The sequence below is a fragment of the Hyperoodon ampullatus genome (assembly GCF_949752795.1).
Source record: "Hyperoodon ampullatus genome assembly, chromosome: 3".
Taxonomy (NCBI): domain Eukaryota; kingdom Metazoa; phylum Chordata; class Mammalia; order Artiodactyla; family Ziphiidae; genus Hyperoodon; species Hyperoodon ampullatus.
Window position 1 is genome coordinate 176,602,183 of NC_136916.1, and position 16,895 is coordinate 176,619,077.

General features: G+C 49.8%; 1 protein-coding gene across 3 annotated transcripts in view; it reads left to right on the top strand.

The window, feature by feature from the left end:
* Positions 1-2,671: 2,671 nt before the first annotated feature.
* Positions 2,672-16,895, top strand: part of PPP2R5C (protein phosphatase 2 regulatory subunit B'gamma) — a gene marked incomplete at its 3' end in the record, with an annotated part of 131,638 nt that continues 117,414 nt past the window's right edge. For all 3 annotated transcript variants that reach the window (XM_079701348.1, XM_079701349.1, XM_079701352.1), the window contains exons 1-2: positions 2,672-2,807; positions 3,757-3,822. In XM_079701348.1, coding sequence (XP_079557474.1) covers positions 2,781-2,807; positions 3,757-3,822 — 93 coding nt within the window. In that variant the 5' untranslated portion in view covers positions 2,672-2,780. The remainder of the gene's footprint in view (positions 2,808-3,756; positions 3,823-16,895) is intronic.

Here is a 16,895-nt window from a genome sequence, read left to right on the forward strand (position 1 = left end):
GGTGGTAACTAGGCAGCTTTTCTGGTATCTTGCCCTGTACTTTCCCTCGAACTCAAACCGACCTGATAAATACATACCCTGACATGCACGGACACTCTGAGTGTCAGATCTGCATCTCCATTTGCCAACTAAGACACCCCTACTGGCATGTTGCAGATGCAACTCAAGCTCAACATGTCCCCAAACTGAAATCACATTCCCTCAAAAGCCTGCTTTCCATTCGTGGCCCTTCCTCATCACGACGTTGCCCAAACTACAAACTCGAGCAGCCGCCTTTTATCTTCGATTCTGGCTCTCCCACCTGAGCAAGTCGGCCTCCAGTGTACTTCTGATCCTTCCTCCTGTTATTGCCATAGAGATGCCTCGCTGGCAGGCATCTGGACCACAATTAGATCCTGGTTGTTCACCTACCCCAACATTCCTGCCACAGTGTCTTCTAAAGCACAATGAGCAAGTCACTCCCCAGCTTAGCATCCTTCAGTGACCCCGAACTACAGTCAAAAAAAAAAGTCCAATTCCTCGCCAAGGAGTACTAGTCTTAATCGGAAGTCTTCGTTCCTTCACTCTCAACTCCGGCCGTAACAGAATACTCCTGTGTTCTTTCACGCCTACGAGCCAGACCACTCTCACTCCAGACCTTGTAGACTTGTCACGTCGCACGTCACATCTTGTGACTGCTGACTTTCTTGTTTCCACCCCAAGGATGTGGAGTGCTTGAGGACAAGGGTCGTGCCTTGCTCGCCACAGAATCCCTTGCACTGGGCTTTGCACATAGTGGGCATCCAACAAATGTTTGTTGAGTGAATGGATACTGGTGGCATAAACTTGTCTCGGGGAAGCCCCCTGAGCCCCCTTAGAGCTCCATGGTCATAAACTAATAGTTTCAGAATTATCCTTTTTGATACAGACTTATACTGGGTTTATTAAATTGTCAGCATATATTTTATTTTAAAAACGAAATGTTGGGCTTCCCTGGTGGCACAGTGGTTGAGAGTCTGCCTGTCGATGCAGGGGACACGGGTTCGTGCCCCGGTCCGGGAAGATCCCACATGCCGCGGAGCGGCTGAGCCCGTGAGCCATGGCCGCTGAGCCTGCGCGTCCAGAGCCTGTGCTCCGCAACGGGAGAGGCCACAGCAGTGAGAGGCTCGCGTACCACAAAATTAAATAAATAAATAAATAAATAAATATACGAAATGTTATTAACTAGAGGCATTGCTCTACTCACCCCGCCCCCCACTTTTTTTCACTATTTGTTTTAGAGAAACTATTAACCCACTTAAAAGACTAATCAAAAACCGTTTCTTCTGCACAAACAGCTGTTTGAGCCTGTGCAGTTTACCTGAGGATATTCTAAAAGCACACATTCAGACACCTGCAGGCACAACTTACTTTCAGGACCTCTCACGACACTACTCACTTTAGATTTTTTTTTCCTTCTTTTAGCTTTCCCATGGCAGAGCCACACAGAATAATCGAACTGCTTTGCCTGGCGCCTTTCAAGAGTGAAAACTGGGGCCTAAGAGAACACAGTGGTTTCTAAGTGCCCCGTTAAGACTCAGCACCTAATCGTCACGGGTGAGACACCAATGCTTCCCGCATGTGAAATCCGCTCACTCTTGGGAGTCTTAACACCTAATGTATTTCTGCACTAGACAGACTGCGGAAGTAGTGTATCCAAAAGTTAGCCTTCTTTCCGTGAAAACTCATCTCCCCAGAGCTATGAGCGAGGCGAAAGAAATCACGTGACTCCTGGTCATGATGCAGAGGTTTCCTCACATGGTTTATGATCAAACCAAATTAAAGACGAAAATAAAATCCCATTGGCTAAGCTGGAGCCTGATCTGCGGGGCGGGGCCAACAAGGCGGAGGCGGGCCTCGGAGGGCGGGCCGGACATCGGGGGCGGGGCAGACGGAGGAGGAGGCGGGGCAGCCTCAGTAGGTGGGGTCTAGCGGGAACCCGTGAAACCGCCGCTCGGGTGGCTGACTGGCCTCTTCAGCCGCTACCGGGCACTTTCGAGCTCGGCGAGCGCCGCGGCGGTGAGAGGACGAGGCCAGAGGTCGCCGTTTGCGCCCCGCCGGCTGCAGAAGTTGTAGCCATCCGTTTCAAACGTGCCTGTTTCACGCCTCACTTGCCCCCTGCTCTCTCCGTCCCGAACCTCCACAGCGGTCCCCGGTCTGTCGCCTCAGTTTGCAGCTCCAGGTTCCCTCCCCTAACTCGGCTCGGCGCACTCGGCGGCCGCCGCCGCCCCCACCGCCCCCACCTGAGACCGCCTCCAGCCGGAGCGCGGCGGGGGAGATCGAGGCCGTGCAGGGGCGGGGATACAGGAGAGCGTTAGGGCACGTGAGGGCGCCTCGGCCAATGGCGGGGCGTCTGGAGGGCGGCGGGGCGGGGCCGGCGCGGGGGCGGTGCAGGCGGTGCAGGGGCGGGACCGCGGGCTAGGGGCGGGGAGGGGCAGAGGGCTTGGGGGGCCAAGGGGGAGGGGGAGAGGAGGGCCGGGCCGGGGGAGGGGCGAAGAGCCGCCGCCGCCGCCGCCGCCGCCGCCGCCGCCGCCGCCGCCGCCGCCGCCGCCGCCGCCGCCGCCGCCGCCGCCGCCGCCGCCGCCGCCGCCGCCGCCGCCGCCGCCGCCGCCAGCCTGGGAAAGGAGAACCGTGAGCAAGCGAACGACTCAGTCCCCGGGCGGCGGCGGCGGCGGCAGCCGGTGGGGCGCGACGGCCGGGGTGGGGGAGCTGCTGCTGCGGGGGGCAGGTGGCGGGAGCGGCGGCGGTGGTCCGCACCAGCCATGCCGAATAAAAACAAGAAGGAGAAAGTGAGTCGGGTCCCGGGCCGCTGGACGGGCCGGGCGGGGAGGGCAAGGGACCGCGCGGAGGGCGGCGGGGAACTGCCCGGGAGCGGGGCCCGGCGGGGCTCAGGGGTCCTGCGAAAGCGGGGGCGCCCTCTGCCCGCTCCCGGGGTGGGGGCGGGGGGCGGCGGGGGACGGCGGGTCGCGCCGGGGCCACGGAGCCCAGGCCGGGACGGGGATCCTGATGGCCCTGGTGGCGGCCGAGGTGGGGGGCGGCGTGGGTGCCCGCCCCGGGGCAGCGCGCGCGGTGGGCGTGAGGGCGCAGGTGGGGCCTCGCAGGTGGTTGACCCAGCCTCGCAGACGCTTGGGCAGGGACTCCAGGGGTGAGGGTGCAGGCGCCTATCAGGGACCCCCGGCCGGGGAGATGGGCAGCGAACGGACCCCGCTTAAGGCTTAGGAAGAATCGTCTGCCTTCCGGAGGGACGCTCTGGGGCTCTGAAATACTATTATTATCCTGGGTGGCGGCGGTGGCGATGCATGAGTGTGCTGCGTTTGCATTGGGGGGGGGGGTGTATGTTTTTGCTTCAGGTGGAGCTCTGTAGCGTTTCAGAATCACCCCAGAAATCCTCGCTCCCAGGGTTTAGGGTGGGAAGGAAAAAAAAGGATGTGGTGTGGATCTTTCAAGATGCTGAGAGCGCTGTATAAATGTGGGTTTACCTGTTTCTGCTTAAAGTTGTCAGTGCCAGGTAATGCAGACGAAGAAAACAAGGAGAATCTGAATTTGGGTGGGTGGGTGTCTCATCACAATATTGTATCTCTAAACCATATGATGTAGAATTTCTTGATAGTATTGATTAAAACTATCAAAAGTCATTGTTAAATTGTATAACTATTTGTAAAACTGCGTTTTGGTTTATCTGATGTTTAGCAGTCTAAAAATTGAGAAGCCTAATTGATTCTGCTTTACGTTTCCCAGGAATCACCAAAAGCAGGGAAAAGTGGAAAAAGTTCAAAAGAAGGACAAGACATAATAGAATCAGAGGTAACTATTCTTAAATATTCACTTTCCATTTTTTCATGAACACCTTTTAACTTAGGGTAGAAAAAATGAGGGTGAGAAAACCTAGGGTCTTCTAAAATGTTTCCCTGTATGAGATTTTTTTCTAGTGTCTTTCATAATCCTCCATTTTAGTTATTTGGGTTTGTATGATTTGCCTTTGGGGAAATATGAATGCTTTAATGACAGTTGTGCGTATCTGTGCTGCTAGTATTTTTAAGTTCATCCCCCACCCCCCAATCTCAAATCTAGCAGCCCTCCTGTGGAGACTGGTTTCAGGGGCTCTCTCACACTGGAGTTGTTCAAGTTCCTATTAGTTTTCCCATCCTCCCTCTTCCTTTACAAGGGGCCGGGTCTCTCAGCAGCTCAACTTCTTTCTCCTGTCACCCTTGCTTTCCTGGATGCAGTCTCTGCTGCTCGTGCCCTGTGCTTTTCTCTGTTGATGTCTGATCCCCTTAGCCTCTTTCCCCAACAATGTTGGTATATTTTGGTTTATTTGGTTTTGCTATTTTTGTGCAATCTTCTATCATCTTTCACATTTTTTTTCTTTGTCTGTAGTGGCCAATTCTGACCACTTTTGCTTCTTGCCTTTGGGCTCACTGAGGAAACAGCTGGGATGCTCCATGGGGATTGTGTCTACCTGGTGGGATTGTGCTTTGATAGCATTTGCAGAGCCAGCACTTGGCTTTGCCTTTTCTTCCTTGTGACTAGTTGTTGAACTGGAGCACCTTGGGCTACGGGTCCAGGAGCTGCATGGACCCAGGCAGAGCTAATAGGCCCTCTTGAATCACTGGTAGCAGAGAAGCTGCTTAATTTGGTGTCATAGTTCTCCAGAGCTGGATTGTTGAAGTCCTTAGTCTTATCACAGATGACAGTAATTTACAAGTGTCAGACCCTTTCCTATAAGCCAAATTAGAATAGCGTTCAATTCTGTCTGGCAAATAAGTTAACGGACCGTTATCTGCAGTAGCCTTTTTTTCTTTTTTTTTTTTTAAGCCCCAGGTTATCTTTTCCTTATCATTTGGTACATTCTAAGCCTCCCTCCTCTTCAGGAGGTGGTTTATTCCAGCAAATCTGTTGCCCTCCCCAAAGCAAAAAACAGAAATCCGAAAGATTCCTTAAATATCAGTATTTTTGTGCCAGTCTTTCCCTGCCCTTTCTTTATAGCAGGCAGTCAAGTTTTACTGTGGCATTCTTGCATTTGACTTGATTACTTCCTTGTCATTCTTTTGACTAAATTGATTTAAATGAAATTTAATTGCTGTGCAAGGGTGTATGCCTTTTCTTTTCCCTTTTTTGGTTTATTGATCTTGCATTAAAACTGCTTAGATTTCCTAGTGCTCCCCCAAACCTTTCTTGCTCACATACCTGTCTCTCACTGTTCGTGTCACACACACAAAAATCAGTGTGTATGTTTCATTTATTCCTGTTTTAGTGGAAAGAACCTGGCTGTAAGGATGGGAAAATGTTAGGTTTGAATCTGAAGAAAACCTCTCAGTAACTCAAAGATACCAAAGCCAATGATAAGTAAAATGTGTGTTTAAGGTGGATTGGGTTCTTAGATGGTCAGTTGCTTAAGATTCTTGAGGTGTGGCCTGCAGTGTCTTGAGTGTGATGCCCCACTTGTCTTTTTGTATTTTTTCTAGTGCTACTGTCTAAGAGCTGGAGCTACAGAGCTTGAAATTACCACTGAAAAATACTGAAATGTTGGGCCCTTCACTACTTCCTCCTAAGGATCCCAGAGGCAACATGGCATATTAACATGACAGTTGGCAGATCACTGTGTATATTTTTCAGGCGCACAAATTGAGGCACTTCCGTTCCTCTGAACTTGGAGTTGACCATTGCTTTTCCATTGTCTCTCTCACCTCAGTGTTCCTCTCTGTTCTTCATTTCTAGTCCCACCCCCTTACCAAGTGTGATGGACTCACGCAGGTGAATTAGACCATTACACACACTCTCTTCCTCTCCTGTCTGCTGATACAACTCTGAACTCGAATATTTTAACCTGAACCGTTCACATAGGTCTGCAGTTCCTACGCTGCTTTTCAGACCTTTCTGATGTCACGTCACCTTCACAGTCAGCGTTGATTCAGGTTACCCTGTGGACACCCCTCTGTTAGGACAGTTAGAACATCCAGGGCTGGCCAGCCAGAGAGGTGCAGAGCAGGTGCTCGTCCGGGGCAGAGAAGTAATCCCAACAGAGAAAACGTTAAAGAACCTGGCCTGCCGTTGACTTAAATAATACACCACTTCAAGTGTGGGGAAGGTCCTTATACAGAAGTCCTGGCCGGTGGTCATCTGGCCTCAAGGAAAACAAAGGAGCAGGTGGCTAACATTGCAGACCACTTTGTGGTTAGAACAGGGGGACATTTGATGGCGTGGGTTTTTAGCAAGAATTCCTGCAGTAAAGGATAGAGTGCTTCAGCCAGGGGTTTAGTAAATAAAATGCTGATGGCCATAAATGATGGCACCTAACTTCTGTGGCCCTATTTCCTCATCCCTAAAACGACTTGGTGAGTTTCAGGTTTGGCCATTTTTAAGTATATGGGATAGATTAGGTGTGACCTCTCTTGAAAGTTTTCCCTGCAAGGTATCTGGCAGGATATGTCTTCCCATGTAACAGAATGCCATTAAAAGTCGTAACTGCTGCTGCGCAACTTTTGTCTTTTGGTAGAAACTCCTATTCCTTGAACGATGTGTATTGGAACATCTTTCTTTGCTTTTTTCTCTTTCACATAGAATGTTTAATGTTTGATTTGCTTATCTATACGTGTCCTGGGAATCTGTTTCCGCCCAGTACATCTTGCTGGTTTATTTCATAGCACACTTTTAAGGAGTGAGGATGCAGATGGGCTCACAGGTAACTTGACCTTGGAAAACTGTGGAGATTGACAGAGGGAACTCATCTATGAGCAGCTGTTCTCAGTGCAACATTCAAATCTGTAGAAACATAGCTAGGCTCATTGGATGAACATTTAGAATCCTAGTAAATTGCTCAGAGATTCCTAAAGTCCATTTTAGAGGATCAGACCATGCAACCGTGGTTTTTGATACCGTTATTTTAATTTGTGTACTGTGTCCAAAGTTACGTCTTAAAAAGTGTTCGTGCTTTTTGTAAAGTGATTCGTTGTAAGCACATTAAAGGTCGTTGGAGTGTTGTTCTCCAGTTGTGTATCTTACTTATCCTGCTTCAGCTTAGTTTTGTTTGAAAGTCTCTACAGCAACTCTTACATAATATCTGTTGCTGAAAGGAAAGCTGAACAATCCTCCCTCCAACTTGTTAGCTTATCTTGACCCCTTCCACCTTTAGTAATCACTTTTCTTTCTCTTGATGACCTATCCGTTTACATTCCCCTGCCCCTTACCCCCAGGGTTCCGGAGACGGAGCCAGGTTAGCTGGGGTCTCATCGGTGCCGGTGGTGGAGTTGTGTCTTAGAAATTTAAACTGAAATTTTAGAAATATTTAGTAATTCATCTAGTAATAACAGTAACACACGTTACATGTCAGTGGGAGTAACGTTATTATGAAAGACACCTTTCCATGAAACGTTTTTGTCTCCAGTCACGTGACTCTGTAGCAGGCGTTTTAAGCCGAGTGAGTAGGAGGAGGACGAGGAAGTGGCTGTGTTGCTTGTGGGTTTTCTGGGGAGGCGGCCGTGACTGTCCCCTCCTGAGAAGAGAGTCCCCGACTCCTGTCCCCAGACACCAAAAGCTTCTGTCTGGAGGCTGAATTCTGTGCTCAGGCTCTCGCTGGGGGCCTCCCGGGCCACTTTTCCCATCGTTCTCTTCCCGACTTTTTCCAGTACAGCCCTAAACTGGACTCCGGTGAAACGCAGAGAGGACTCAAAGGAATAGTACTCTAAAAACTTTTGTGATGGGACTTCCCTGGCGGTCCAGTGGTTCACTCTGCGCTTCCACTGCGGGGGGTACAGGTTCGATCCCTGGTCGGGGAACTAATATCCCACATGCCACGCAGCCAAAAAAACAAAAAAACTTTTTTGAAATTCTTACGTAATTATTTTATAGGAAATGGGAGTTCCCGGCTTTTAATTGCCATTCTTCCAGTCAGTCCGCATCATCTTTGCTTAGAGCCGCGGTGTTCAGGAAGGGTGGCTCTGCGGAGAGGGCAGTCAGCTGCTGACTGGGAGGACTTGGGGTCCGGAGGTGCCGTGAGCTCGCTGTCCTCAGGGGAGTGAGGCTTCCCTGAGCCGCCCCCTCTTTGGCGCCCACTCCTGCCCTGCGCTACAAGCTGGACGCTTGGTAGGCCCTGAGTGTCTCCCACGGGTGACACCGCTGCCCTGGAGCGGCAGCCCACCCTCGGCACCATGGCCAGGTGTTCCCTGTGGGGCTGCCCTGTGGTCCTGTGCATGTTCCCCAGCATCCTTGGTCAGCCCCAGTAGATGCCAGTAGCTCCCCGTCCCCTCCAGTGGTGACAACCAGAAGTGCCTCTCGACGTTGCCCAGTGTCTCCTGGAGGGCAAAATGGCCCCATGGTGCAACCACTGCTCTAGAAAGGTCCCTCCACAGAGCATGTACATTTGCTTGCGACTCACGCCTGGCACGTGTTCGTGAGAAGAGAAGTGCTGCTCAAACAAAAGGGACATCAAAATTCATGAGGGTCCCAAAGAGCTCTCTCATCTAGGTGGGCTGTAGCTTTCAGGTGTTTTTCATATCAGAAACTAAAATTGAAAATTTTAAAATATGCATTAATTCATCTAATAACAACACCCATTACACGTTAACATAAATAGAGTCTTTTTATGAGAAAACTATAAAAGTTCACTGAAAAAATGGCATTGCTCTATATTTTTGCAAATCTCTTTAATGTCTGGCTTAATAAAAGATAGCTGGCCTCTCAAGTCTGCGCCTGCATTCGGTCTGTTTTGATACCACATGTCTGGTAGCCTGCGAAAAATCAACATAACGATGGTTATAAAGGCAAAGCGTGTCTTAGTGTTATCATAAAAAGAGTAGATCCCAGAAGGGGCCTAAGGGACCCCACTTTGAGAACTGTTGAAGAATACTTTTTCCCATCCTCTTTCTTGCTTATCTGAATCCTTTCATCTTTTTAGCTCCAACTCAAGTTCATTTTTTCTAAAATTTAAAGGAAGGTTTTTCTCACCATCTTGGAGAGTATTTTTTCCATATTTTCAGTTTGAATAGCAATTATTTGCTGCACCAATTATTTATTATGTATAGTGCCTTGGACAACTTTTATTTACCTGTGATTTGCCTCCCTAACTAGACAGAGACCTTGAGGACAGCACTTTAACTTGATTCGTCTTTGCACTAATATGCCGTACATATTAGGGCCTGGTGTCAAGAGGTGTTTGTTGGTGCTTTTGAAAGTGCTCAGGAAGAAGGAGAGCTTCAAATCACTCAGCTTGCTGGTTTTTTTCTGATACTGTAAATCTGAAAAAAAAAAAAGTCTCTCGTTAAGAGGCTTATTGCTTTGTCACCTCTTTGATCCTCTAAGGGAATTTTAATGCAGAATTTTCATTCAGTGTAATTTGTTTCAAATAAATAGCATTATACCAAAGCAGAAGATTATAGTATTAGGTCTTTTCCTAATGTTTCTAATATTTTTTGTAAAATTTTAAGAAGAGTACAGTTGACCCTTGGATAACATGGGGGTTGGGGTGCCAACCGTTTGCACAGTCAAAAATCCCAGTATAACTTACAGTTGGTCCTTCATATCCATGATTCCTCCGTATCTGTGGTTCTACATCCAGGGATTCAACTAACCTCGGACCATGTAGTACTCTACTACGTATTTACTGAAAAAAAGCCATATCTCAGTGGACCCGTGCAGTTCAAACCTATGCTGGTTAAGGGTCAACTGTATTTTATTTTTGTTTTTCATTTGCTTTTACGTACCACCAGAGGTCAGTGGTAAAAAGCATAGTGTCATGAGACCTTATTCTAATTAAAGCATTTCAAAATAGGGTTTCCATGTAAATACAAGGTTTCCATATGATCTTTGGTACTTTATCTTTTTTTAAAATATTTATTTATTATTTGGCTGCATCGGGTCTTAGTTGTGGCCTGCGGGCTCTCTAGTTGTGGCCCGTGGGTCCAGAGTGCACGGGCTTAGTTGCTCCGCGGCATGAGGGATGTCAGTTTCCCAACCAGGGATCAAACCTGCATCTCCTGCATTGGAAGGTGGATTCTTAATGACTGGACCACCAGGGAAGTCCCTGTCTTTCTTATTTTAATTTTATTTTGGGAGTATTTCTCAGCAGAACATAATACATGTTTATAAGTTGTGTGTGTATGTACACACACAGAAATATGTGTGTGTGTGTGTGTGTGTGTATACACACATACATAGAGAGAGAGGGAGAGAGAGAGAGAGAGAGGTTCGTTTTGAGCATCTCTCCTGTGCAAGCACTGGTAAGATAAAGAGTGTGCTATTGTCCTTACTCGTGAAGCAATGTTTTCTGTTACTTGTGACGTGTCACATCTGTTGAGCTTGGACATTCAGGAGACTTGGGAGTAACTTGGCCCCCCCAGTCAGTCACACTTGCAGCTGCTGAATAGATGCGACAAGATGGAGCACATTCTTGTAAAGAGCCACCTGGAGCTTTGAGTGAGGAAATCAGATGTTTGAAAGCATCTGAGCAAACACAGGATCGCCATTAAATTGTGGAGTTCCTGAGTGCGTGTTGGATGTGGCGTGTGTGTAGCAGGTAAAGCTGGCAGGTAAGATCAGTCAGCATCCCTGTCCCTCTTAAATAAAAGCTCCGTTACGTGATGTGTAATTCTAGAAAGAGTCCTTCCAGCGACTAATGTGAAATCATGTAAAGTGTTCCGGTTCGTGGAAGCAGCTCTGAGCGAATGCAAGCCTTGAGCCCTGCCCCACAGTGGTGGCGAGGTTTCCCCCTGTGTGTGGGGAGCTGGGAGAGTCAGTCTGCACCTGCATGTCATGGGGACATTTTCCTAAGTCACAGGGAAAATTCCTCTGACAGATCGCAGCTCGAGAAAGTCTTCAGTGTTTCCTTGAATGTTGGGCACCTGCCCAGGTCAGGGAGTGATGCCATCTGGTTTGGCCCAGCATTTTCGTAACAGCCTTGCGTCTTGCTGTCAGTCTGTCGTGTGGAGCGGAGACTCCCTGGGCCCTGCTTCTCCCTCAGGTTTGAGAGCAGCCGATGCTGGGAAGGGCTGCTTCCCAAACGCCGGCGACAGTGTCATCTTCTTCTTCTCCACCTGGGGGAGTGAGAGAACCGGCCTAGAAATTTAACTCTCCAAGGAGGGGAGGAAGAAAAGCTTTGTTAGTTGGAAGACTTTGCGTTTTCCTTTATCATAAGTGTTTTTTAAAGATGAACTTGAGCATGGCTCTAAAGGGGCGTTAGCTCCGACCTAAAGCTGGTTTTGCGCAGTGGGTACCTGGTGGCTCTGAGGTGCTGGACCTGCGCCATTGAAGAGGTTAGTTAGCCTTTAGCCACACGCGGCTGTCTAAGTTAATGAAAAAATACATTAGATTGAGAAATTCAGTTCCTTGGTCACGCTAGCCACATTTCAAGTGCCCAGTGGCCACACGTGGCCAATGGCTCCCCTGCTGGACAGCAGATAGGGAGCATTTCCCACTTCGCAGAAAGTTCTACTGGACAGAGCTGCCTTAGACCCTAGCAGTAGCTTCCAAAATAACTCTAATGTGAGCGCACTGAACTGAACTTTGTTAGCTATCACTCTTCTTAATATGAAATATCAAATTTAAGATTAAATTTAAGAGAAAAGAAGACATATAAATTGGCAAAAGAGAAGGAAATGGGCAAAATAGGGTAAAGAGGCAGGTGAGAAGGGGCTTTGGTGGTGAGGTGGGAAGGAGGCCCTGCTTACCACTTGGTCCAGGACCCGCCTACGTTCTAAAGACCCACACCGGAAACACAGAGGAGGCCACGCCAGTCCCCACAGGAGTGGACCCAGAGAGGCCCCAGGGAGACAGCCACCTTGTCTGTCTGCTTCTCGTCTTTCTTTTTCGACATCTATCTTTACGAAATAGTGCGAAGTCTGTACTTTCCCGTTTCACTTGATCCACTCTGGGCCCTGCATCACAGAGCAAACCTCTCTGGACTGTTCTGGTTTGCTCCAGATCGCACCGGACGCGGTACGGTGTGGTCAGAGGGAGAGGATGGGCTCCGTAGTGGGAGGGAACCTTCCCTCTCCCAGAGTCATCTTCCTCCCTTCATCTGGCCTTTCTCCTCCCTCCCTCCCTTCCTTCCTTTCTTTCCTCCCTCCCTCCCTCCCTGACTTCATTCCCTCCTTCCTTCCTTCCTTCATTCCTTTTTTTTTTTTGACACATTGCCTTATTTTATTCAAAAACCAGTCTGCTCATACATGGTCCAAGAACACCGAAATAATAAAGCAAATATAATCACATGTGAAAGATTGGTCTTCAAACATCATAGCCAATGATGCCACGCTTGCCTGCGATCTCGCCGGCATGAAACCATGTCCACACCTCAGTGGCCACCAAACCATTCAGCAGAGCTTCCTTAACTGTGAGCTGTTTGAAGCTACCGGTTTGAGCACCACTGACAATTTTTTTCAAGCTCTGAATAGCTGTAGGGATCTCAGCAGGGGTTGGAGGGACCAGCTCAACCTTGGCATAGTGCCAAAGTATGGCCAATCAAGGCTTCAAGTAAGTCACAGCAATGTCGACCAGCGCTGAGGCCTTTTCCGCGAGGTTACGGACAAACTGGGCTGTGGTTCTAGGACAGAAAGTCCGTCGCCCCGACTGGCCGGCTGAATGGTCATTCTCTTTCACGTTGCAGGCTTCCCTTCAGTAGATTCACTCACTCATAGTCATCCAGCAGGTAGGTTCTGAGGTCCTACTATGTGCGAGCGCCATCGCAGGTGCTGGGGATTCAGCACGGGACACAGCAGGGCCCCTGCCCTCAAGCAGTTGGTGTGCTGTGTGCACTCGTGTTTCCAATTTCTCCACATCCTCCCTAACACTTGTTTTCCTTTTTTTCTTAAATTATAGCCACCCTAGTGGGTGTGAAGTGTTATGTCATCGTTTGCCTAACGGCTAAAGGTCTTGAGCATCTTTTCATGTGCTTATTAGCCATTTGTATATCTTCAGAGAAACGTCTGTTCAAGTTCTTTGCCAGGTTTTTTTTCCCCCGGATGCACTGGGTCTTTGGTGCTGCACGCGGGCTTTCTCTAGTTGTGGCAAGCGGGGGCTACACTTCGTTGCGGTGCACGGGCTTCTCATTGTGGTGGCTTCTCTTGTTGTGGAGCATGGGCTCTAGAGCGCAGGCTCAGTAGTTGTGGCGCACGGGCTTAGTTGCTCCACGGCATGTGGGATCTTCCCGGACCAGGGCTCGAACCCGTGTCCCCTGCATTGGCAGGCGGATTCTTAACTACTGCGCCACCAGGGAAGCCCCCTTTGCTAGTTTTTTAAATGGGTGTTTGTCTTTCTGTTGTTGGAGTTCTTAATGCAGGCATACCTTGTTTTACTGCGCTTCACTTTGTTGTACTTTGCAGATACTGTTTTTTTTTTTAATAAACTGAAGGTTTGTGACAACCCTGTGCTGTCAGATGATGGTTGGCATTTTTTAGCAATAAGGTATTTTTTAATTAAGGTATGTACATTTTTTTAGACGTAATGCTATTGCACACTTAATAGACTACAGTATAGTGTAAACATAACTTTTATATGCCCTAGGAAACCAAACACTTCCTTTATTGTGATGTTTGCTTTATTGCAGTGGTCTGGAGCAGGACCTGGAATTTCTCCAGTATCTCTGATATTGCCTGTATATTCTGGGTACTAGACCCTTATTACAAAACTTGCAGATATTTTCTCCCATTCCATGGATTGTCTTTTCACTTTCTTAATAAAAAGTGTCTTTTGTGTCTTTTTGATGCACAAAAGTTTTAAATTTTTATTAAGTCCAATTTATGATTTTTCTTTTGTTGCTTGTGCTTCTGGTGTTATATCTAAGAAACCACTGTCAAATCCAAGGTCATGAAGATTTACCTCTGTATTCTCTTAAGAGTTTTATGGTTTTAGCTCTTATATTTAGGTCGTGGATATGACTGGTCATTGATCCGTTTTGAGTTAATTTTTGTTTATGTGTGAGGTAGGGATTCCCCCCCCATTTCATTCTTTTGCACGTGGTTATCCAGCTGTCCCAGCGTCATTGGTTGAGGAGACTGTTCTTTTCCCATTGAGTGGTCTTGGCTCTTAATTCTGTTCCATTGATCTATCTGCATGTCTGTCCTCATGCCAGTACCACACTGCTTTGATGGAAAGGCATGCCGCTACGGGGTTTCAGCTACCTGGTTAGTGTGATACAGACAAAGCAGCCGTGGAGGGGGCGGGAGATGCGTGAGTTCCGACTCCTCGCCTCGTTCGTGTGGAATCGCCACCCGGCTGCCGCAGCCGCAGCCCCTTCACAATTGGGCTTATTTCTACCCGTTTCCCCTGCCACATTGGTGACTTGTCCCACCATCCGCCATCTGCGGGAGCCCGGGTTCCCAGAGACACCTCCCCATCCACGCGCCTCCGCTTCCGCGTCTTGACCTCCTGTCTAGACAACCAGAAAAGCCTTCTTGTGGGCCCTTCGGCTTCCACACCTGAGCCTGAAAGCCTTTTAAAAAGGGAAAGCTTTTTGTGTCATCGCCCCGCCCGAACGCTCTCCATGGCTTCCAGCTCTTTCAGATAGAGTGCGGCTCCTTAGCCTGGGCGCCTGGGGCCGCGCCGGCCTCAGCCTCGCCTCGCCTGAACGCGGGCTCTCAGTGCCGCGCGCGTCCACGTACGCACACGCACGCACACGCACATGCGCACGTGCGCGCGCGCGCACCCACACGTAGAGCTCCTCCCTTGCGGGTCTTCGCGCGTCCTCAGAGCAGCCCTCCGACCGTGAGGTGTGTCAGCGTGCTGTCGGGGCCCAGGCAGCGCCGTGTCCCTCAGGGAACCGGCCCGCATGGTGTCACAGCCGGACAGCCCCGCCCCCACCCCAGGTAAGGGTCCCTGTGTGGGGGCGTCCCCTCGGGGTGGGCAGAGGGACGGAGTTACAGCTGAGGGGGCCAGGAGCGACGCCTGGGCGGCGGGGAGGGCCTCGCCAGGACCAGAGTGTGGAGAGCGGGCCGCCAGGCCCAGCCCGAGCAGGGAGGTGGTGACGTTGGTTGCGGGAGTTTGGAGACAGCCCTTAAGCTGGAGGGGGTGATGGAGCCAGGTTTTCTTTGCTAGACGCTTACTCTGCCCGTCCCGTCCCGTCCCGAGGAGAGCGCTCTGGAGGGAGGCCAGAGGGAGAGGCGGCAGGTGTTTGGGTAACTGTGTGTTGTTGTCCCGGGCGTTGGAAGCCTTACCTCAGCGTGTGCCCTGTGGTGGCTGTCGATACCCCTGGACTCGGTCTGCTCTGTGTATTGGCCAGATCCCCCAGTCCTAGTGCAAAAAGCTTTGTTCGGTAAGACGCACAGTCGGGCTTCCCTGGTGGCGCAGTGGTTGAGAGTCCGCCTGCCGATGCAGGGGACACGGGTTTGGGCCCCGGTCCGGGAAGATCCCACATGCCGCGGAGCGGCTGGGCCCGTGAGCCATGGCCGCTGAGTCTGTGCGTCCGGAGCCTGTGCTCCACAACCGGATGAGGCCACAACAGTGAGAGGCCCGCGTACCACAAAAAAAGAAAAAAAAAAGACGCACAGTCCATTCTCCTGTCTGGGTAGGAGCAGCGGTGGAGCTGTTTTTGCTCATGTTTGTACCCAGCTGTTTGTCACGGTCATTATGTGTATAGCCCTGGATTCGGCATTACAGGAGAATAAAAAGGAAACAGACTTTAATGTGCAGGACGTGTGTGTATGTAACAACGTTGGAAACGAGTATGTCTCCTAGGAGGGGCTGTTTGAGACTGTGGAGTAACCGCTAGGGCTTTCTGGGGGCGTCTAGAGAAAGCTGTGCAGGATGGTTTTTAACGTGGGGAATTCCGTGGAGAAGGAGAGTTATGGACGGTGTTTGTAAGGAAGAAAGGCCCGTGCTTTCATGATTAGGTGGAAAGAAGGACAGACATCGTGGTCAGAGCCCGAGAAAGCGCATTTCGAGGAAGGGACTGTTGGCTGCAGGAGAAAAGGGAGCCAGGCCCTGGCTCGCGGTTCGGAGTCCTGTCTGTGCGGGTCAGTAATGGCACTTTGGAAAACTCTTTCCAGATATTCTTAAGCACCTTATTAAAAAACAAAGCAGCTCTCACTTCTTAGTAAAAATCCCTTTCAAGGATGAGAGCCTATAGTTGGGGGCTCAAGTCAGTGTGTCTCTTTGGCGCTGTGTCATCGGAAGGGGCTTGGCAGGTTCGTGTTTCTAGGCCGAGTTTGATGGGCTTTTTAAAAGAGCCTGTGTGCACATACAGAGTCCATCCTTGGGCAGACAGGAGGGTGTGGGAGGAGGGAGTGTGTTGCACAAAGTATCTTGACAGCGGACACTCACCTTGGTGGCTGTCAGCCGTCACTCCTGGGGCCGAGCACAGCCAAGCTCCACAGGGCTCCTGGGCAGGCTCGACCCGTGAGCCTGCACGGATGACAGGGGCCCCCCTGGCTCTGCTGCATGTGCCCTCACACTCATCCACCGCCTCTGCTTGAGTGTTGGCAATGTTCCTCACCTTGCGTGTCAACTGCATGTCGTGGGACAGCCTAGTTGTCACGGAGCAGTCTGGAGATGAGCGCACTGAATCTGGAGCCTGGAGACGAATGCAAGGAAAGAGGCTAGAAACAAGAGCATTTCCTATTGCTCAAGAGGAAAGCGCCTTTCTGTAGCTTTTACTGGTTTTTGAGGGCTGAATGTGAGCAAACAGGGAAAGCTGTCATTTATAAGGTATTCAACTATACTAGTTGTTTGTTGGTGCTGTACAAATGACCACAAACTTAATGGCTTAAAAGAACACAAGCTCATTATCTTACAGTTCTGGAGGTCAGAGGTCTGAAATGGGCTGAAATTAAGGTGTCAGCCTGGCCAGTCCTTTCTGGAGGCTCTAGAGGAGAATCGTTTCCTAGCCTTTTCCAACTTCTAGAGGCCACCTGCACTCCTCAGGGCCCCTTCCTCTGTCATCAAAGCCAGCAGCA